At 29.3% G+C, this 24,150-nt stretch overlaps 1 protein-coding gene across 1 annotated transcript; it reads right to left on the minus strand.

Annotated features, from left to right (window-relative positions):
- Positions 1–6,789: 6,789 nt before the first annotated feature.
- Positions 6,790–11,324, minus strand: LOC109812602 (putative GTP diphosphokinase RSH2, chloroplastic). The gene is made up of 6 exons (XM_020376595.3): positions 10,130–11,324; positions 9,835–10,020; positions 8,559–9,019; positions 8,256–8,414; positions 7,823–8,174; positions 6,790–7,294 (listed from the first exon to the last, which is right to left on the minus strand). Exons 1-6 carry the CDS (start codon positions 10,799–10,801, stop codon positions 6,986–6,988), a joined length of 2,139 nt encoding a protein of 712 aa, XP_020232184.1. The 5' UTR covers positions 10,802–11,324; the 3' UTR covers positions 6,790–6,985.
- Between the last annotated feature and the right edge of the window lie 12,826 nt (positions 11,325–24,150).

Raw genomic sequence — 24,150 nt, forward strand, 5'->3', positions numbered from 1 at the left:
TTCATCATAGGGTACCCATTTGCATGCACACAAAATGCACACAAAACATCAAAGTACATGACGTTTTCAAGTTGTTTTTTATGCAAAATAAGTCATGATATTTGTCTTTTCTCCCAATACAAAACGTCATACATGATGACGTTTTCTTCATCTCTTCTATCTTACTTGATAAAAATAATTTATTTTAATAAATAATTTTTTATTTAATTTTTTTTAGTAATTATTTTATTATTATTTATTCTGGATTTTAAGCCAACAGTGGCATGAGAGTCAACTGTTGAACCGACACAAATTAAACTTCTGATATATTTATTTAAAGTGTAAAATGTCAAAAACTTGCGTCATTTGGCACACCCCACCTCTAGAAAACCCGCATGTACTAGTATATTGTAATTAAGTTATTAAATGTTGAAGAAACTTGCTCAAGTTTGCAAGTAAATAGGCTTTTATGAGAGGTTTTATTTTATCTAAACTGCAACTTGTGTACGACCCAGCAAAGCACTTCTTAATTTGTTAAGAAGAAATTAATCTTGCAATAATTTAAACTAATTTATTGTTTGGAAAGGATTATCACTTAAAGAATATAATTTGGAGAATAAGAATTTATTATTAGTTAATTCCTTTCATTTTTTATTGGCTAGATTTTGAGATTGAATCTGATTCTTTTGTTTTTTATATTATTGCATTCTTTCACATAGATTTACGTCAGAAACAAAATAAACAATTATTAATTCTCCTAGAAATTCTTAAAAAAAATTGATGATTAATTATATTCTCAAATGAGATCGTATCTTGCTCTCCTCTAAATTGTCTGTCAAAAGAAAATAATTTATTGGTGATATCCAATTTGTTAGTTAGCATATGCTGAATTGGAATTGTCCCCACTAAACTTTGCTTGTATGAAAGGATTTGCTGTCTCTTTAGTCATCCACTTGACAAGATTTTGAATAGTTCCTTGCCGGTGCTTCTTTAGTATTTCTGGCCAGGTTTTTCTTACAACTTAAATGCCAAAAGGATCAATTTTATCAGAAAATTGTCTAAAGAAAAGTTGAATTGTGTAAGATTGCAATTGTAAGTGGTCAAATTTGAACTGAAAACGAAAGAATTATCAAAATTAATAGGACTGTTATACGTGGGCGTTTGCAACTTGTCTTAACATTGCATTACGCAAAAACAACCGCTAGTGTACGCTATCATTAGTAATCTACAACGTGATTTCTTTCATAATAACTTGACTTATTCATTATGAAAGAGAAAGCATGAACTAAAAATCTCATATTAGGTCATTGATGCATTCATTTTTCCAGTGATTAGTTTTCGAGAGGGTTCACAAGCTTTTAAAACGTTTGGGGAATTCGTTATGGAACTATGAGTCAATTAAAAAATAAAAAGTCTTAATCAATACTTTTATCCGTAAGGAAGGAATCAATAAGAGGGAGTTTAAAAATCAAGTTGTGATGACTTGGAAATCATGCTAAAGGACTAAAGGTGTATTTACTTTTTATCATACTTATTAATAAATAAAATTTTAAACTTTTAATTCTTCCATCGTTGTTCTCATTAACATATTCCGTATTTTTAAAAAATCAATAAATGATATTATATTAAAAAATTAGGCTTAAATTATATTTTTGGTATCTCTATTTTTATTAATTCATAATTTTAATTCTTTATTTTAAGATAAAGACGTTTAATATTTCTAGATTTAAAAATGCGAAATTTTATTAATATAATATTTAGTAATATGATATTTAAAAATAAAAATAAATAAAAAATAAATAAATTTTATTAATAAAATAAATATTAATTACTTTTAAAAATAGGTATATATTGTGTATGTTATTTTTAATTTTTAATTATATACATTATATCATTAAATATCACATTATAAGTTGCGATAACTTCACTATCAAAATTTAATGATATACGAGCATCAAATTGATGAAAGGATCGAAATCTTATTTTCAAAAATAAGGAGCCTAAATATATTTATTTTAAAAGTAGAGGGACAAAAATTGCGGATCAACAAAAATAGGGAGACCAAAATTATAATTTAGCATAAGAATTGTTATTAATACATATTCATACTATCACTTGCAAATATTAATCACTACTTTTGATAGTAAATACTTCATATCAATATCATGGTTAAAAATATACTATCATTTTCAATTTATCTCTAGCATAATTTTCAATAAATTTCTTATTTATTAATTCTTTAACTAATTCACTTATATTCTGAAGGAGAAAAGACAAAAATTTGGTAAGGGGATGAAAAAAGTTCCCCATGCATTTTGATTAAAAGAAAAGAAAATTTTTAATAATATATTATTTTGCTTTTATAAATAATTAATATGTTTACTCGTGTCATACACAAAAATTGATTTAATATATATTTTCTATGATAATAAATATATTAAAAAATAATTTATTTTTATTAGTTTCATATTTTAAAGTGTATTTTATTTATATTTTAAAATTATTATTATTTTTATCTTATTAGAATATAAAACTTATAAATTAATGTATACAATAATCAGTTTAATATATTTTTTGACCTTAATTACTATAATATATATGCTAATAATAATATTATCTCTAAAAAGAACATTTAATAATAAAGATTCTATTATGAGATCGCATAAAATGGATTCATTTAATAATATATAATATCAATTTTATGTTTCATTTCTCAACACTCAATCCTAAAAAAAAGTATCATTTTGATGTGTAACATAAACTTATTGAAAAAGATGAACACTAATAGTAATTTCAAGGAGAATAATAATATGAAAAAAGTAAAAAAAAAAATCAATTAAATGAGAATTATATATGTATTTGATTTTATCACAATTCTCAATAATTTTTTAATGAATGATTATTATTACACTTTATTCTCTAAATTTTACTTTAGATGAGGCAAATCCAATTTTCATTCATGTATCAAACACTATTTTTGTTATTACTAAAGAAATAAAATTTATATATATTAATAATAGTATAATATTATTGATAAATTAATATCAATAATATTAATATTCTATTTAAAAGATAAAATTATAATTTTATAAATATAAATTAGTATTTATGAAAATAATTTTAGAAAAATATAAATATATTAGATAAGATAAACATATTAGAAGAAAATTAATTAGAAATATTAATACATCTTGTTACCCGTTAGCTCCATATCAACAAAAGTTATTAGATTTGTAATGGAAAAGACTAAATCATACAATTGTAGTACTTTAATGATTTAAATAACTCAATTAAAAAATGAAGGAACAAAATAGTATAATTACGATATTTGAGATATTAAAATCACATAATTACAATACTTGAAAAACTAAAAACTCATTTAAGCCTTAAATTTATTAAATAGTGTTAAATATAAAATGTTAATTGCTTAAGAATATTTAATAGACATAATTTGAAATTAGCCTAGTGGTTGGGTGGGGAAGGGTTAGAATTGTTAGAAGCATGAGGACCTAGGTTCAATTCTCATTGTCACTATCTTTGTAATTTTTCCTATCTTTACAAAAAAAAAAAAGACATAATTTGAGAAAAAAATATACATGAATATGTCATTGTAAGAGTTAAAATATATATTTATTAGTGTAATGGTAAATGCAACTTAGGAAGGATATATTTAAATTATGAAAATAATTATATTTTTTATTTATATTATATAAAATAAATTATGTTTATATTTTTTAAAATAATTTTATAATGTTCAACATAATCATTATGTTTTAAAATAATAGTATAATTTAATATATTATATTAATTATTGATTACAATCCAAATATAAAACTTAAATATAATCAATAAAAATTATTGAATCATAAAATTATATTACATAAATAATATTACTAATAGATTATTTTCACACTAATAATAAGATTAATTTTTTTGTCAAAATTATAAATATTTATGTTTACTATTTAATAGATTCAAGTTCGTTATAATAGAATAATTTGGTCATTTTCATATTTTGCAATTGTAACATTTTCTTTTTTAATTTATCTTATATGCTCTTAAATTATAATACGAGCATGTATTTATTATAATTTATGTTTCAAATTTTTGAAGACTTAATATTAATATGTCGTTTAATATATTTTCATATTATAAGTATTTTTTTTTGTATGTAGGAGTTGAAGAACTAACAAAAGATAACATAAATATTGGAGAAAAAAAACTAATTTAAATATAAACTAATTGTGTGTTAAAATTATTTTTCATATTTTAATTAAAAGATCAAATTAAATATAAATTAATGAAATATTAATTAAATGAATTTTCAATTAATTATTAGATGAAATATAAATAAAAAAAATTATAACATTATTTTAATTACATGCATGCAATTTAATAATGTCATTTTAAGAGATGACTATTACATGCCAAATATATGAGGAAAATTATGCACTTAATCACCATAATTTAAGGAGAAAATATTAACCAGAGAACTTATCGATAGGTTATTTGTATTTTATTATAAGTAACATATGATAAGATATATTTAACAAAATATGAATGACATTAGGATTAGATATCTAAAAATGAGATTGGCAGAATCTACATGGAGTTAAAAAATTATATATATTTATTAAATTATAAAAATTAAGTATTTATTAAAAATAAAATAAAATATAAAATATTCACAAATTAATAAAACTATTATTTTATTGATTATAATTAATAGTAATAATAATAGCTAAATATTTACTATTTTTATAACTGATTATTTTAATTAAATTCAATCTCTTGATTTTTTTTATTAATATGTATAACTACTAATTATTTAGAATTTTAAATTATTGGTTACTGAATACTAATTGTAACAATATTATATAATTTTCATAATTAATGATACTAAAAAAATTTATTGCAATTGTAATTTTATAAAAAAAAAATTGATTGTATTTTAATTATTAAAAAAAGTCAATCTTTAATTAGTTCTATCAAAAAGTAATTAATTGAAAAAAGACAAATTCAAAAAATATTATTTATGTGAGAAGAAAAATACAGAAAAAACAAAATAAGAAGAAAAAAAATCAAGGTGGCTAAAAATATCTCAAGTCTTTTAATTATGTATATTTTTTCTATAAATAAATAAATCTTTCTTGTAAAAATGATATTCATGTTGTCTAGTATTTTTCAAAAATAGTTAAATTTCTTTAATGAAATATACCAATACATCTTATTCAAAATTAACAAATTCACTTTCCTCCTTTCCTTGCAAAATTAACTATTTTACATAAATAAACAATTATAATTCATGTTTAACAAATTGAATCAATAATAATAATAATAATAATAATAATAAATTTACCTTTGTATCTTTTTTATAAAATTTCTATCAATTTCTCATTCTTCATTTGTCAATTTTGTGCAACACTAAAATGAAAAGTCTAAAACTCAATTTTACAATAAAAGTACAATGTTTCTCAATTTTTTAATTATCCTTCTCATGTAAAAGAAGTTAAATATGTGTAAGAAAATAATGAAAAGAATGAGAATGAAAGGAAATAATATACTTTTCATCTTCTTGACGATGAATCAATGTAGGATGAGAATTCGATAAGTAGACAGAAAAATTGAATACCCGTTAATAACACAATTCACATAGAGCCAATATGAAAAATATATCAAATTGTGAGAATAATAAAACAACCTTTTTGATGAACTCTTTTGGAAGGAAAAAATATGGAAAGAGGAGAATACTCAAATCTTACTATTCATGCACCTCTTTTTAAGTTGCTTCGTCACCATCAATCTACCATCTACAAAGAATGCAAGAAAATATTTGAACAAAAAATTTGATACTACAAAGAAAAAAATAAAAGGAAAAAACTAACAAAATATATATAGGTGAAGAAAGAGAATATGAAAAAAAATTAGTTATGAAGTAAAAAAAAAATAGATATATATATATATATATATATATATATATATATATATATAAATACGTTGTGTCCTTAATTGATGTCATTAATTTATTAAAGACTAATAATTAGTTTCATAACTAATACGAAAGGTTTGAATTGTAAAATGCAGAGAAGTTTAAAAAAAAAAAAAGTGGATTTTATTACTAATAATGTTTAAGTGAGAAAATTTTTAAAGAGGTATATAGATAACAATAAAGAAAGAAAAAATAAATTTCAAAACAGTTTAATTCACAGTCCAAACCTTATGAACTTTTCATCCCCTCCTCTACCAAACTAGTTACCTTGCAGCGAAGGAGCCGTGATTAATAAAACCCAATTTTACGTATGCCAAATTTGATTTTCCAATTAATAATTTTAACATTCCACCTCCTCATTTCACAATGTCATTATCCTTCACTAGGATCTGGTTAACAAACTTCACAAATACAATTCAACTCACTCTTAAAAGAATAATTTTAGTTTCATAAAGATCATAAACTTTACCTTTTGATTTTACAATTAAGAACATTCTAATTTAGTTTATATACATAACTTCTTTTTTCTCTTTTAGTCTCTATCGCCAAAAAATAACAAACTAAATAAAAAAATTGAAATATTTTAATTATAAAAACAGGTAAAATTCATTTAACTAACGGGACCAAAAGATAATTAAACCTTTAAAAAAGACCCAACGGATTTTATTTTTCTTTGCTAACAAGTTCATTGGAAGTACAGCTCAATCATAAAATACATATGGTAGAAACACCACATGTTGATAATTTGTCCATCTGTGATCATCCCACACTAAAGATAAAACTATTTGATGAAGGCGAGACTCGGAATAAAACTAAAACTCTAGAATAGAAATGAGGGGGATTAAATTTAATTTATCAGGACCATTTGACCAACTACATAAATCAATCATTCAGCACATAATTGAATCGTTAGCAAGTTGATAGTAGTAAAGCATAGTTGTCCTGTACAAATATTTGTATATACATAACTGACACTAAATATTATTATGTTGGAATGGATGTGAAATGAAAGCTGGGTCAACTTCTTGATCCAACCATGGTGCTTGCACCAGTTCCCGTGCTTGAAACAGTTAGTCCTCGGTCATACATACGCTGGATTTCTTCCCTATATTCTGTGAGAGACTTGTCAGGTATGGCTGGTGTAAGTTCAATCACATCTCCCATCTTCAACTTGCTATTGGGGTCACTAACAGGCTTATGATTCAGCCTTGGCCTCAACTCTTCCTTCAGAGGGAACCTATATGTTGTCAACCTGGAGCTTGCACGTCCAACTCTTTTCAACAAATCCAGTACTGTTGAGTTTGCACTAAATTCTTGGACAGACATCTGCACAAGCATTCAGACACAAGCACAGTTAATACAGAAGTGGATAAAATAACTCTAAGAAAAGGAACTTTGGTTGCACAAAAAGACAATGCATGCTCTATTTTCCACAGGCTTAACACCATACCATTGAACACCACAATGGATAAAAGCATCAATTCCAAAGTATATTACATATCATCACTTAAAGATCAGTGATTATCACCTCAAAGGGGAATGGATTCTCTGCAGTGCATGAAATCCTAACCCTTCAATAAATTCCATCAATATAATATATTTCTATTTTAAAATTGGATTTTAAAAGAATAAATGATGAGATTGTGACATTTTGCATCATCAATTTTTTTTCCCACCCGAAAGCATTTTAGGAAACAAACACTATCCAGCTAGTTCAAGAAATAGAACTAAGACTTAACAAATAGTATTGTCTGAGTCGACCAATGACTAGTCAGTATTTAAATTAAGACTCAAAATATGGATTGAAGACTTGAAAACATTTAGTTGAATATTAGATAGCTTACTAGCACTAACCTTATCATTCTCAATCATGATAATGAACACTGGCCCATCCTGACCACAATCGGGCTTATAAGAATATGGACAATCAGCAGCATGGGAAGGGAACTTGCATGGGGGCTTGAACGAATCAGCATATCCAACAGATGAACAATCTCTACTCATTGCTTCACACTGCCAGGTGACAACCCATCGAGCCCACTCAACCATCTGAAGCACAAAAGAAGAATGCTGACAATCATCTTCCTTATATCTCCAATGAGCAGCAAATCCAAATTCTGCTTGTAAATGCATATCTTTGGTGCGAATTTGTACTTCAAGGGGAACCTTTCCTTCACCCGTCACCACAGTATGCAGAGATTGATATCTGTGAATTATGAAAACAAAATCAGATGATATATAAATGGTCTTCTAAAGTTAACACCACTACTACTGAACCACAACATACCCGTTGAATTTGGGATGACAGATGTAATCTTTCAGCTTTCCAGGTACCTCAGACCATAACCGATGAACAATTGTTAAGGCCTTGTAACAGTCTTCTTCCTTGTCAACAATCAAGCGCAGCCCATAAATGTCATGGATATCATCTATGGTTAGTTTCTTCCTGCATCAACACACAAAAGTGAGAAACTGAAGTGTAGAAAACAGTATAGTTCAGCATATCAGGTAAAAATCCCAAATGGAAGATAAGAAACAAAAGTTATGAACTTTAGCAACTAGAAAAAAAGGAAGGAAAGGTATAGCTTACTTTAGCATTTTGCAATAAATGCTATACAAGCTCTTGTGCCGTCCAGAAATGACATTATAAGATATGCCTTCATCTTTAAGTGCTTGCTCTAATCTCTCAATTGCAGAAGTAATCATTGCATCATCATATGATTCCACAAGCTTAGACGAAAGCTCCTCATGCTGGCTTGGGTTGAGATGCTTAAAACACAAGTTTTCTAACTGTTCCTTCCAACTAGAAATTCCTAATCGATTGGCCAAGGGTGCGAATATCTCCAAAGTCTCCTTTGCAAACCTCTGTCGCTTGGCCACTGGCAATGCATCTAGTGTCATCATATTATGTAACCTATCAGCCAATTTAATGAGGACAGCTCTAGCATCTGCCATGGCAAGGAACATGGTATGCAATCGGTCTGCTTCTACTGATTTGCTAGCTGTATTATTTTCTCGAGCCAGCTTGCTCAAGTGGCTCAGTTTAGAAACCTAAAAGAAAATGCCATAACAATTAGTTAGAATCTTGACAGACAAAACTAATGAGAAAAAACTCAGAAATGCCTGTGTGAAGACATCAATGGATATTATAGTTATAGATTCCTATAAAAATGCCAATAAAACTTCAGCAACCAAAGCACCGAATATAATAAAAGTGAATAAATACTTTGGTGCAAAACTATTGCACTTGTATTGTCATTGCTTCCTTTTGTTAATAAACATCAAGTTTGTAGAACCTCGATACATAAAAACTGTTCTCAATTTAGAGACAAGACATTGACTTCCAGAAACCACCTATCGAAGGGAAAGCGGACATAAGATGCATAGCCTATAGAAAGCTGGATCTTACAATTTTCTAGCATTTTACACTTTTACATTGCAACCACAGGCAACTGTGGTTATGTTTTAACAAGAAAGAAAAGAGCTCTCCCTTCAAATTATGTCCATGCTAAGGATGAGTGCTATTAAGCTATTGATGATGCCACTAATAAGACACCGACCTGGGTACAACAACAAAACTGCCCCTTCAACAGAATCACATAAAATCATTCATAACCTTTATGTTTAAACTCATCCAAAACATTCAACACACATGCACGCACAACCATATTTATCTCCAAGGTCAATGTTCATTAAATTTTCAAAAAGTTCCAACAGCCAAAATTCACTTGCTATCATAGCAATTAACACCAGATCTGAAGTGTAAAACTCAGTTATAACTTCAATCTACGGCGTTGACTCAAATGTTCATCATTAACTTGCAAATCACAAGCATTCATCAATCAACAACAGACATGTGTCCTCACCCCTTCAACCAAATCAGCAACTCCAGCGCCAAACATCCCAAATATATAATCATAAGTCAGAAAGGCGTCATCCAGCGTGTCATGCAAGAGACCCGCAGCCACAACAGTGGAATTGGCACCAATCAAAGCCAGCAACACAGCAGTCTCTAAACAATGCAGCAAGTAAGGATCCCCACTAGCCCGCATCTACAAAAAAAAAAAAAAAACAAACAAACAGACAAAACAACAATTCAGCAAAACTTCAAAACCACAAAACACAAACGATGAAGTAATTCAGTTCCACGATTCCACGTACCTGCCCTCTGTGTGCTTTCTCAGCTTCACAAAAGGCCTTGATGACAAACTCCTCACAGAAGATCTTGTGCCTCAACTGAGCCCCCAGAAGCAACTTCTTGGCGTAGGGCTCAAACTCAAACCCACCCTCCACGAAAGTGTCCTCCAAATTGAAGGTCAACTCATCCACAAGAGCAGCAGAAGAGTCAGCAGCATCTAAGTCATAGTCCAAACAAGAAGACCCCAACGCATTCCTCACAAACCCATCAAACAACCCACTAGTCCCACCCCTAACCCTAACCGGGGTGGAACTTCTGCTGCTACTGCTACACGAAACGGGGCCATGAAAAACCGACACGGGACTCTGATCCCTCTTCCACGACGACCCTCCGCCAAACTTGCTCGGAGAATACGAGAAGGAACTGCCCAGTTCCTTCAACTCGTCCTCCTCGCCGGAAAAGTTCGACGACAGCGGCGCGTGCTTCACCGCCGCCGCCGGAGATGAGAACAGGCACGAGAGCCCTCCCATCACCGGCTTCTGAGACGTTGACGGCGGCGCCGTCGACGCCGGCGACGAAGATCGCGACCCCAATTCGAAGTCGTAGGAGGCGTGAGCGTTGATCTGGCAAGGATGCGGCGTGGAACAGACGCTGCTCGGTGGACTCGCGTATAGCGCTATGGTGGAAACCGCCATCGAAGCGAGAATTCAGGTTCAGGTCACAATTAGGGTTTTCAAATTCTCAATCCCAACCCCCAAAAGTAGCTGAGTTAATGGTGAAGTCACAGTTTTTCTTATACCCTTTGAGAAATCTAAGAGAAAAAAAGAATAACCAAACCAAAAATTGGATTTTTTTTTTTTTGGTATCAGTTTTGGGGGTTCCCAATTTGAGAAAGAGAAGATTCAATTTCAAACAAAGGAAAAGTGTTTCCCTATGTCTGTAGAGAGAGGAATTAAATGGAAATGGAAATTGTTTGAAGAATCGAAAGATTTAATTTTTTTTTTCTAGTATCGAAATGGGCGGTGTTTATATACAGAAATTCTTATGAGGAGGTGAAAGGGGGTGAAGAAATAGAGAAAAGAACCCTAAACAGATAAAGAATTTACAAGAGGGGACCGTGGATTGAAGGTGAGAGAGTCAAATACGCTTGAAAATGGAGGCAGGAGAGAGAGAGGTTGGTTCGTCCAAGATTTTCACAGAATCTGGCTTGGTGTGTTGTTTATGTGAGGAGGAATGGCTCAGCGTCAAGGAAAGAGGAAGAGTGAAATGACGGTTGTGCCCTCAGGACATTATGGTAATGACAAGGCATGTTTTAAGATAAGATTGATTTTATTGTTGTTTAATGTTGCAATGGATTTGGCTTTGGTTCACTAAATAACGTAAAGTAAAGAAGGTTGCATAGATATTTAATTTTGTGCCTCATTTGGCATTGTTGCGACCCCAATTGAATCTAGACGAATTGACGGCTATAGCGTTGAGTGAAACTCAAGCCATAAATAGCGTCATAACTCTTACGGTGAATTTGGATGAGAAATTTTACAAATTCAAAAAATTTTAAATTCTTGGTATTTGAATTATTTTGATTTTAATTTCTATCATTCTTAAAATATTTTGTTTGGATGAGTTAATTTAAATTTCTTAAATTTTAAATTATTAGGTTGAATATGATAATTTGATTCTATCATATAGTAAAATTGATTTTAAAAATATATTTATATATTGAGATTTTTAAATTAAATTTTATAAAAATAAATATTAATCTATTTTTAAATATTTAATAATTTTAAAAATTAATATAAGATAATATTTAATAATTTTAAAAATATTTTTGAATATCTAATAATTAAAAGAATGAAGAGATAAGATAAAATATATAGGTGAAATAAGAAAAAATAAATATGAAAAATTTCAAATTCTTTCATTTTTGGAAGAATTTGAAATTCTACTATTTTAAGGAATTTCACAAATGTTTAGATTTCAAATTTTTTATAAATTCCTCATCCAAACAAAGCATTTCACTTCAAAAAATTTGAAATTCTTCAAATAAATGAATTACCCTATATAAATTCATCATCCAAACACACCATTAAGTTTTTTTATTTATCAGAATAAGTAATAATATCTTCAGAAAATTTAGTTCCACGTATCATTCCATTTATTATAAAAATAAAAAAATTTATTTATCAATTTTTCTATCTTTATTCTTCAAAAATTTATTACCAAATCTACCTCTAAAATATTTAATGTGTTTTCATTTGTTTTTTAAACCAAATCTTTATCGCTTCAAAAATTCATAACCTTGAGAAAATGGTTCTTTGAATGCGTTCTTACTTCTTAGTGATGAAATATTTCTCCGGATGAAGTAGCAGCGCTTTATTGAATTAATTGCACTTTTAATACATGCATAATTTTAATGGTTGAATTTTAATATATATATATATATATATATATATATATATATATATATATATATATATATATATTATAACAGCTGGTCTATGTATTTTAAAAAATAGATAATTTTAATCTCGAATATTTACCCACTATCTAATTCGTATTATATAAACATTTGATTTAAGGTAGTGTTAAATATTTAAAATTGTTTATTTTTTAAATAAGTGAATTAAAATTAAGTAATTAAAACTATATGAACCAAAATTACTCGTAAACTAAATTAACTGCATTACTTTCTTTGTTGCTTAAGATACATACAAAATATAAAAGTATAATTAATCTCTTTATTTATGTTAAATTTTATTTTTAATTTCTTATGTAAGGTTATAACAAACAGATAGAACAATAAAAATAATAAACTCTTTTAATTATATTAAAATGAATTCGTAATTTCCTATAACATCCTGTTAAAATCTTATTATACTTTTATTACTTTCTTTCATTGCTTTGATATATTATACGTGTGGTGTGTTAACTTATGCAATGCATCAAATAAATTTTATTTAAATTTGATACATGTAAAATTTTTCTGAGAGATTGTTTTTGTATTTAATGAAAAATACTCTCTAGTAATGAAGAAAACAAATATATTATATATGAATATTAGTGTTAACTAATGCAATGCACCAAATAATTATTTTTTTAATATATAAATTATATTATATATTTATAATATATAAATTGTATTATAATATAAAACTATTTTAACTTTTGATTTTTTTCAGAAAATATTAAAATTAATTTAAAAACTAAGAATAAAATACATGAATTGAAAATAAATAAAATGGTCAGATAAATTTCAAAAAGCAATCTTCATGAAAAAATAAGTTAAAAACATTAAAACCTATATATTAAACACGAAGAGTTATCTAAAGATAACATTTTTAGAATTTTTTTCTTCAATAAGAATGTTATTAAAGATTATTTTAACTTTTTATCTAATTTAATTTTTATTTATATTTTAATTTATTCAATACACATACTAAATATTTATTATATATAATTGAGATTTATAATAAATCATGTATATAAATAAATACTATATTTAAATATATAAATTATATTAAAATTTTGAATAAATGAGTATTTTTAAACACATAAATTGTATTTAAAATTTAAAATTTATGATAAATAATTTGTATTGTAGTACAAGATTATTTTTATTTATTGATAAATTATTTTAAAATATTAAATAATTTATAAATAATTATGATAAATAAAAATTGAATTAAATATATAGTTGAAAAAAAATTAAAAACTCTTTCATGGAAAAACAAACTTCTTAAAATGTTTTTACCTAAAATAAAATTTTGTATTTAATTTATAAGATTTGATTTTTGAATTAAATTTTAAAATTTTTAAATAAATTATCAATAAATAAAATAATATTGATATAAATTATTTATTATAAATATAAATATAATTTATATATTTAAAATATCTATTTATATAAATTTTTAATATAATTAATATATTCAAACATAATATTTACTTGTATATATAATTTATTAAAATTTTTAGATACGCATTACAATTACTAAAATACTAATTATCATAAAAGAATAATTTTTTTCTTAATACATCAAAATTATAATGATGATAGTAAGATTTAATCCTAATACCTTATATATTGAAAAAAATTATATTAATATAATGGATTAGATCAGAGTTTTGGGGAAAAAAATTGACTCCTTGAATTTTTTTAATATCCAATTGATTTAATTAAATTTTAAATTCAATATGAAGTGGTTAGGTTTTAGTGTTGCTTTATTTTTCTTTAAATAATCATAGTAAAAAGTTAATTTAAAATTTTAAACGTTTCTTTTTATACTATATAGACAATAGTAATATAATTCTTTAAATATATAACATTAAAAAAAGTGCAATAATACATTAAATTATTATACTTAATATAGTATAGCTACTATACAGTAAAAAATATACAAGATTCAACTACAATAAGATTTTCATGTAATAATATTTGGACATTCATGTAACACATATATGTATAGATGCATAAAATATAAGACAAGTCTTGCTATTTTTAGCTGGAAAACATAAAATTCCTTATAAGTTACATATAACCCTATACATATATATATATATATCATATACAATATTGAACATAAAATAACCTTATCATTGGTCAATCGACTTTATATAAAATAATGTATCAAAACACTACAATAAAATAAAATCATCTTCAGTTTGTCATCCACCAAGCATGTCCTCCAACCTAATCTTGTCTACTTCTATAATAAGTATGATTATTGAAGTCTAACAACATGGAAAAACAAGAGTAAATTTGTGAAAGAAAACAATATATCAATAGATAAGAAGTAACAATTTCAACAACACAAGCAACAAAAAACAACGGGTTAGCTTTTCAACTTAAAAGCATAACAACAATTTCAACATCAGTCATAACTTAACAATAGGAACAACTAAAAAATCAATTGAGAATTTATCAATTGAATAACTCATAATCAATCAATAATTGAATAATTGGAAATCAACTAAACAACCAAAAATCATCAACCGAGCAATTTAACAACTCCAAACACAACAAAGCAATTGTTAAACAATTAATAACAACTACTAAATAACTAAACAATAGATGTGTTGTCTAGCATATCAACTAATGGAGATCTTCTAAAAACAATAGTGAATAGTTTATGTGACTAGACCCTATCGAATCACAACGACTATATAAAATCATAAACAAAGGTTGAAATGGTGACCAAAAACAACAACTAGTATAATATTAGAAACAATGGTTAGGATGATAGTTAGATTGAGTTCTCACTTCTCAAGTTTTGTTACTTAAACTATGAAAGTTTAGTATTATTGTCAGGTAGGACAACTTGGATGTGAATCTACCATGACCTTAACTTGCATAACTAAGTTTCTTATGGGATTATCTCGCCGACTACCCTTTAAATACTATGCACATTTTCAATAATTCGTTAAGCATTTTAACCCTCAACTTTATATCTTACTTAAATGATCACTTTATACACATATTGTTTGACTTAGCCCTCGTACAATTCCACATAAAACACAAAAGACAACTTAAAAAAATACTATCTATTAAGGAATCAACTCACTCACTAGAGGGTTATCAAATTTGGCCCCTTTGAGTGTCACAACTAATATCCACACATAGGGATATGAAAACTTTCAAAAATAAATTTTCTCTCCTCTAGTTTTTATGTATCTCTAGAGGCATGTATCATGGTACCACATTTCTAAACAACTCAACAAATTCAAACAATATACAATTTGCAATTTAATCAACTTTAATCAATTATCAACTTACAACATACAACATCATGCATTCACAACACCATTCAATACAACGTGTCTCATGCACATCAGAACATAGTTCACCACATAACTTAATTAACTGAATATGTTATTTCTTCTTTATGACAAAACTTTTTTAAAAACAAAACATGAACAACATTCACATCACAATATGCATGTGTACATTCTGTAACACCCTTTATCCCAACATACATATACAATAATTATGAAAACATATTCTTAAAGTAAATAAATCTTTTGAATTAAAACAATGGTTCCACTAACATAAAAGTAGAGAATTCACATTCGTAAACATAAATCATGGTCAAATGCGGAACTTACATGAAAATGGAACATGAGTTTTTCCAAAACAAAATAACATTAATGAAATCCTAAACTAAGCCTAACTATGCCCTGATGTCACATGTCCTATCAGAGTACGCTCAATCAAAGCCTAAGCCTCATCACCAACATCTTCATGATGATGATCACCTACAACACAATTTAAACACATACAAAGAGAAATAAGGAAGTGAGAAACATCTCACTCAGGTTAAGGTGTAAAAATAACAGTCAAGCAACACACACACAAATCATAACAAAGCACAACACAAAGCACACATTAATCAAGCATAACTCAAGTCATACATACATTAGTAGCACATACACATTCACTCATTATGCAATGATGTCATGGACTCAACAACTCACAAATGCATGCATGTAGCGCCAGTCACATATCATATATCACATATCACTGGTGTGCTGCCTAAACAACACACCTAAGGTAGTCTAGGAGTACATGTAGGGAGCTACCCATACACTCTCAACTAGAAAGATGTACTGCTAAGGTCTGGTCGAGATAGTGAAGTTGCGCAAGTTACGTCTCGTGCTCACAAATGGGCGGAATCGAGACATCAAAACCGCACTATCCCCTAGGACTCCCCCAAGTTGTTACACAAGGAGGGTCTTCCCTAACGGTGTACGCCATATCGTACCCGTCACATAGATGCACATGATGCATGTCATACACATTCACACTTCATGGACTCATCACTTTACTTCTGAAACAAAAGTCTCACCAAGAGAACCCCATCACAGTAAATTTGATTATTTTAAAACAATGATCTTCACAAAAATCAACATATAAGAAGTTGCATTTATCCTATCAAACTCAACTTTATCACATACAAAAGATAAGAAGACTCTATACAACTATTATGATTACCTCGAGTTCTAATTTCATCATCTACTATACCGAAAATTATAAATAAATAAAAACTGCAACATTTTTTTACTAGTGTTGACATCTAGACCTTTTATCACTAAAAAGATCATAACATGAGTTTTATACCTTGTTTGTAGGTGACTCCAAAACCATTGCAAAACTAATGGTCAAGGCTACAACTTTCATGAAGATCACAAGGCTTAATTCGACCATCTACTATTCTTTCAACTAACATTATCTTGTTGAGTGAACTGAGCTTTTTAAAGCTCTTCGTTAAGCGAATTGATTTCTAGTTCAGTGAGATGAGCTCTCTAGAACTTGTCACTGAGCAACCAATATCTAACTGAGCGACTAAGCTCTCTAGAATTCCTCACTAAGTGATCAAAACCCCCTTTGCATGAACATTGAGCAACCATACACTCCTAGTTGAGCAAGAATGCGATGTTCCTCCATGGAAACCCCTTTTTCTCAACAAAATCTAGCTACCCACATCATATACAACACATGAAATACATGATTCTTCTTCTCCACACCTCATACAACTCAAAATATCATTTACAACCACTATTAAAATCAAAATCATCAACCCATCTTTATCCTTTAAAACCCCAAAACTCCACAACATGAGCTTCATGTATTCTCAACATAGATGCTACTAATGGCCAAACAACACAAAAATCAACATATGCAACACAAACAAATCAATCTACAAGCTTCCCTTACCTCGATTTCTTTAGAAAACAAGGAAGAAGAGGAGAAAACTCAAGAACTCCAAACTTTCATACAACAACTTCTCTCTAAGATTCTCAGCTCTTCAACTTGAATCTCAATTTCTACCACACCAACTACCAATCAGGGGAAGAAAAAGGGCATTCTGGTGGAAATAGGTAATAAAAAAAAAATTAGACTTCGTTGACTTTAAAATACCTCTCTAACTTCTCTCTAAAATTTTAGAGTTATGAACTTATGAAGTTTATTTATAATACTCCTCCTTATATACCTTAATCCTCCTCGGACCAACTCTCATACACTTAAATTATATCCTTTTATAACTTAAGTTTAGAGTTATCTCAACTCCAACTTCCACTATATATAAATTAAAAACAATAAGAAAAACATAAAATATAATTCTTAATCACGTATATCACAAATATACATAATCAAAAAATAATATAGTGTTATAAACAAAATTGTATAAATATATTTATGTTCCTTTAAAAGTGTTTTTAGGATGAACATACAATGGCTTCCTTTAAACTTTCAATATTAAAAAAAATAGAATTGACCGAATGACTAAGAATTAAAATAATGTATATAAAATTTTAATTTTAAATTATTGTAATTTCTAAAGCTAATTTTTTTTTAATATTTATAATTACTTGAACCTCAACTTATATGAATTAAATAAAATAGACCTACTTTCTTACGACAAAGCCCACTTTCTACTTGTTTATTGAACAATATAATTTGAACTTTAGATTTATTCGAGAAAAACCATTCATTATCACTTTCAATGATAGTTATAAAATAAAGTGGACTCGAATTAAATGAAATCATGATAATTCATTATTTAAATTTGTTATAATAAAATAAAAAGACTAATTTAATCCCATACTTTATAAAAAAATTTGAAGGGAAATAAAAAATATCAAATAAAATCTAACATATTTCATCAATTTATTTTTCATTCAATTTTATTTCAGATAATTAAAATAATAAAATAATATTATTTTATTCTTTTTGTCCATCTAAACATATTTTGAATGTCTTGCCAAAAAAAAAATAATAAAGTATGCAATGACGTTGAAACTGTTTCTCAAGTGTTTTCTAGAATCTGTGAAACTACTTCAAACTCAACTCAATTAAACTTCTATATATGTAAATGTATACTATTGATGAATTCTAATTTTATATCGCCAATTAAATAGTGGTTCTTTTGTCATCAATCACGCACAACAGTGAAAACATATATGATGCAAGAAACAACTTAATATTATTGTTAGAATTTGTAAATAAAAAATCTAAATAAGGTTGATAGTCTCATCAATAGCGAGGTGCAAGTGGGGACAATTATCAGTCAATAAAATGCATTACGCAATGCGTGCATCCAATCAATTTCCACTTTCTTATCTTCTACCACCCAAGCCCCTTATATATAATATTATTATCTATATGTTCGTACTTATCCTCTTTCTCATAATATTTAATTCCATATTTTATGAAGTAGTTGCATAAATATTTTTTAATCCATGCATAAATGTTTATACTATTTAGGAAAACTTCATATATTTTCATGATCTTTCAACTTTTTCATATATAATATTATTTTTTTTAATTATACATCTTAATATGCACCTAACATAATGTAATACTGTAAGTTTTGTTTCATTATAATCTTTAATAATTATATGTGTGGTGCTTAAGTGACTATAAAAGTTATGAAATTCTTAAGAGTTTGGTTAGTTCTTAAGGTTCTTTAGTCAAAGATCCAATTGACATTGTAATAGAAGAATATATAAAGTTTCTATTAAGAATTGAACCTTATAAGTTCATATTCTTCAAAGCTTAAGAGAGATAAACTAGAGAGAAACACTATGAGTTGTGAGTATTCTTCTTCTCTAAACCTTCTCTAGAAAGGATGGTTCCTCCCTTAGAATCATTAATCTAGTTGTATTTTGTTGATTTAGGTTGATGAATCATGAATCAAGTAGTTGATCATCAAGAGTTCTTTGGAGGAGTCAGATTTCTTCACCATTCTTCTATCTTTTTTTCTCCTCTTGGTGATTTTGGAAGGTAAGGGAAACTAGAATGCATTTTGTTGGTTAAATGGAGTTGTATGTCACTTGTTTACCATTTATCGTTGAGTGTTTGGTTTAACCTAGATGTGAATGATTGAAATTGGGTTGGGTGCTTGTGAAGCATATGTGAAAAGGGCTTTTGATGATCTTGATCAAATGTATGTTGCATGTTGATTCTAAGGGTAAATATGAGTAATTCATAGTGAATGCATGTATGGATTTTGCTGAGTTTCAGGTGGGGGGGGGGAAATTCATGAGTTTGTAAGTGTAAACCTCATTGTTGTGCCAAATGCACCTTCATGGCATTAGGCATGATTTGTAACACCTTGATTTTTCATACTTTATATAAATAATATTTTTGAAATTATTTTGATATTTAATATAGTTATTTTAGGATTTTGATATTATTTAATTATCTATATGAGTTCTATTTTATTATAAAGCTTTATTTATAATTATTATGGAAATAGACACTTTATAAAAGTTTTCTGTTTTACTTTATGATTATTTTGTTCCGTTCCTTGTGTGATTCTGAGCGTGGATATGTATTCAATTTCAATAATGGATATGTTTGGTAGTGGGATTGGCCCCAATCCCTTGCCTAATGCATGCTCTTAGAAACAAACACTTTTCGAATGTTTTCTATTTTTGTGTTTGGGTTTTCTGTTGTGTTCCTTGATGATTGTTGAATGTGAATATGCAATTAATTTCAAAAATATACAAGTTTTGATATGAATTAGAGTGTTTTGTGAGTTCTTGTGAGAAACCCTATGAAATGAAATTAGGGATATGATCTTTGGATGAATTTTGAGGCATTATATGTAAAATTGATGATGAATTCATGTTTTGGATAATATTTGAGGTGTTTTAACCGATTGAAATATTATATTAACTGGTTGGTTGTAGAAAATGCGTGAAATCATGAAGTTGAGTCCATGACCTTTATGCTTTGTATGTTATGAATTGTGAATTGAATGTGTATGGTGTTGGATAATTTCCTGGTATCGTTTATGTGTTATTCTGATGTATATGACTATGAGAAGTTCCTTGTATTAGACTATATGAATATGATGTGAAAATATGAAAAGTGAACAATGTGACCTGTTGTAACGACCCGCCATGGTCTCTACACTTAGTGGAATCGCACTACTATTAGTGAACTAAGAGAAATATTAAGTTGGATAACTCATACATACAGGTATAGATAAGAATAAAAAAAATAACTAAATTTCTTAAATACAAAATAGAACGTCGTATATGTACAGTCATCCCAAAAATAATATTCCCTAGTGCCGGTCAAGCACAGACAAAACCGTTACCCAAAATGGTAACCCTAACACGAGGATCATACTCCCTGTCTCGCAGCGGTCACCTCAACTCCAAGCTAGCCCTGACCTGCTCCCATACTAAATATGATCATCGTAGTTCCACCACATGGAAATAGAAGGGTAAGCTAGAATTCACAAATCAATCATACAAGTATAGAACAATAATCTATACTACACAATCGTCCAACTATCAATCATATTCATAGAGTCACACCATACACTCTATCCAATACTACTCATGCATAAAATACAATCCATCAATCATGAAGTCAAACACCACACTTCATATTAATAATCATGCAATAAATACATTTTATGACAGATATCAATGCATATCAATCATCTAATGCATCGTCACGCATACACCTAGGAGATCTCCGTAACAATAGAGCTGTATAAGTGACATTCCATCCTACCGAAACCACCCCAACCGTTTTCACGCCCAATGCGCCCGCTCGGTCACAGCTAAACAGGATATAATCCTCACTCGATTTTACTCGGATGATGTCATTTACACAATTGGAAGTCCAGATCCACCATCAGGTATAGCACAACTAGGTACGGGCTTACCACGACCTTGGCATGCATAACCAAGTCAATTGTGGAGTTCACCCACCGACTATCCGCAAGGATCCACGCACCTTCCCGAGTACTTGGTTAAGGGAATAACCCTCGACCTCATACCCTGCTCCAACACTAACTAAGGACTTAGAGGAGACTCACCCAAACCAGTGGCCTATCTGAGCACCACTCTCCCAAATCTAGTGGCCTCCCTAAGCACCACTCTCATATATCAATGGCTTATCCAAGCACCACTCTCAAGAGACTCTATGTGAGCTCTTCCAGTTCAAAAATATTTTTCCTTTCCTCAAGTCCTAGGCTAGACTCATGCCATAAGGCATCACATGCAATTATGCATCATACATCATACATGGTCTACCCACCATCATAATCAACAATCATACACATGTCATAAGACATCACATGCAATTATGCATCATACATGGTCTACCCACCATCATGATCAATAAACATACTCATGTCATAAAGCATCACATGCAATAATGCATCATACATCATACATGGTCTACCACCATTATGATCAATAAACATAACCATATGAACATATACACATGTCATATCATATTCAAACATTCATAAGTATCATCACAAAGCATACATATAAATCACCCATCACCATACATCATATATCATACATACATGATCTAAAACTTCAACTTTAAACATGCATAAGCATCAATTCATTCATAAACATATTCACGCCTGGCGTAGCCTGAGCTCGCCCAGCCTAATCCCAACCTGAGAGTTCTAAGACTCATCCATGCTCAGCGCGTTCAACTCACGCTTGGTGTCCTTGAAAATAGAGACTCTTAAGAGTATCCACGCCTGACGCAACCTGCGCCTAGCCTAATCCTAGTCAGAGAGTTCAGAAACTCTCATCCAAACCAACAAATCCAGCCACATGCAAACATAAAAACACAATGCATAGGCTCCATACAACACAAAAACAAACTCAAAATCTACATGCACCCATCTGATGCATCAATTCCACCCAAAAACCCCATTTTTCCCAAAACCTCGAAAAATGAGCGAATTCTCCGATCCAACCATGGACCCTCAGCTTTCATGCATCAATTGAATTTTTAAACTTACATGCAACTTAAATAATAAACATTCTAGCTTCCCTCACCTGAAGATTGGCTCAAAATAGCCAATAACTGAGAAGAAGTAGAATTTCGTTCTAAAGCTCAACCTGGAACTTCAATTCTCCCAAAGCAAGCTTCTTAGTATGAATTTCAAGAAAAGCCAGAAGGCGTTAGTGATCTAGAGAAAAAAAATGAATCATATAGAGAAATTTGGGATAGAAAGGAGCTCACAGACCCATAGTCCTTCTCTCTAAAAATTCTCTCTAAAAACTCATTCTCCTCAACTGCCCCCAACCCCTATTTATAGACATTCCAGAGTGGCCAGAACGGCCTGTACCGAAATTGAAACGGCCCGTTCTGCACTCCCTCAACACGTACAAAAATCACATGCAAAACAACCCGTTCTGAAATCAAAACGGTTCATTCTGGTACTCATCCAAAACAGCTCGTTCTCCATCCAGAACGGCCCGTACTCCTTCCGGAACGGCCCGTTCTCCATCTAGAACAGACCGTTCTCCCTCCAGAACGGCCCGTTCTCAACTACGACTTACAAGTCAATTTAATAGCTTGGAACGGCCCATTCCAAATTGGGAACGGCCCGTTCTAGGCTACTAAATCACCTATATTGGGCTTTCTACAACAACTTGCTACGTTACACCTGTGACATGATATTATGAGATAATGTGACATGAGATATGATGAGACGTGATAAGTGAAATGTTGAGTCAATGAAATAGTGAATGTGTGACATGTATCATATGCATATATGACTCGAGGTGTGTAGCTTAGGCCGCATGTCAGTGATGTATTGAGCTATTCCAAGTGTACCTTGGGTCACTAATGATGTATTGAGTTATTCCAAGTGTGCCTTTTAGGCCGCATGCCAGTAATGTATTGATTTATTCCAGGTGTACCTTGGGTCACCAGTGATGTATTAAGCTATTCCAGGTGTGTCGCTTATGCTGCATGCCAGAGATGTATTATGTTATTATAGGTGCACCTTGGGTCACCAATGATGTATTTATGAATGAATGTGCCCCAGGTATGTTGTTGTAGCAACATACCAGTGATGAGAAATGTGCAACTTTTGTATAGTGCCACATGCATGCATTTATGATTCGAGTTCATGACATTATTACATAATAAGTGAATGTGCATGTGTTCTAATGTATTTGTAACTTGAGAGTTGAGGTTGGTTATGTGTAACTTGTATGATATTTGTTATTATTGTGTGTGTGTTGCCTAATATTTATTTCTACATCT

Source organism: Cajanus cajan, chromosome 5 (genome assembly GCF_000230855.2).
Source record: "Cajanus cajan strain Asha chromosome 5, NIPB_CcT2T_4, whole genome shotgun sequence".
NCBI lineage: Eukaryota > Viridiplantae > Streptophyta > Magnoliopsida > Fabales > Fabaceae > Cajanus > Cajanus cajan.

Excerpts from the sequence above, each read along its gene's own strand:
- LOC109812602 (XM_020376595.3), bottom strand. The coding sequence starts at position 10,801 with ATGGCGGTTTCCACCATAGCGCTATACGCGAGTCCACCGAGCAGCGTC. Across the intron at positions 10,021-10,129 it reads AGAAAGCACACAGAGGGCAG|ATGCGGGCTAGTGGGGATCC; the intron begins GTACGTGGAATC and ends TTTTTTTTGTAG. Across the intron at positions 8,175-8,255 it reads TGTCATCCCAAATTCAACGG|ATATCAATCTCTGCATACTG; the intron begins GTATGTTGTGGT and ends CATAATTCACAG.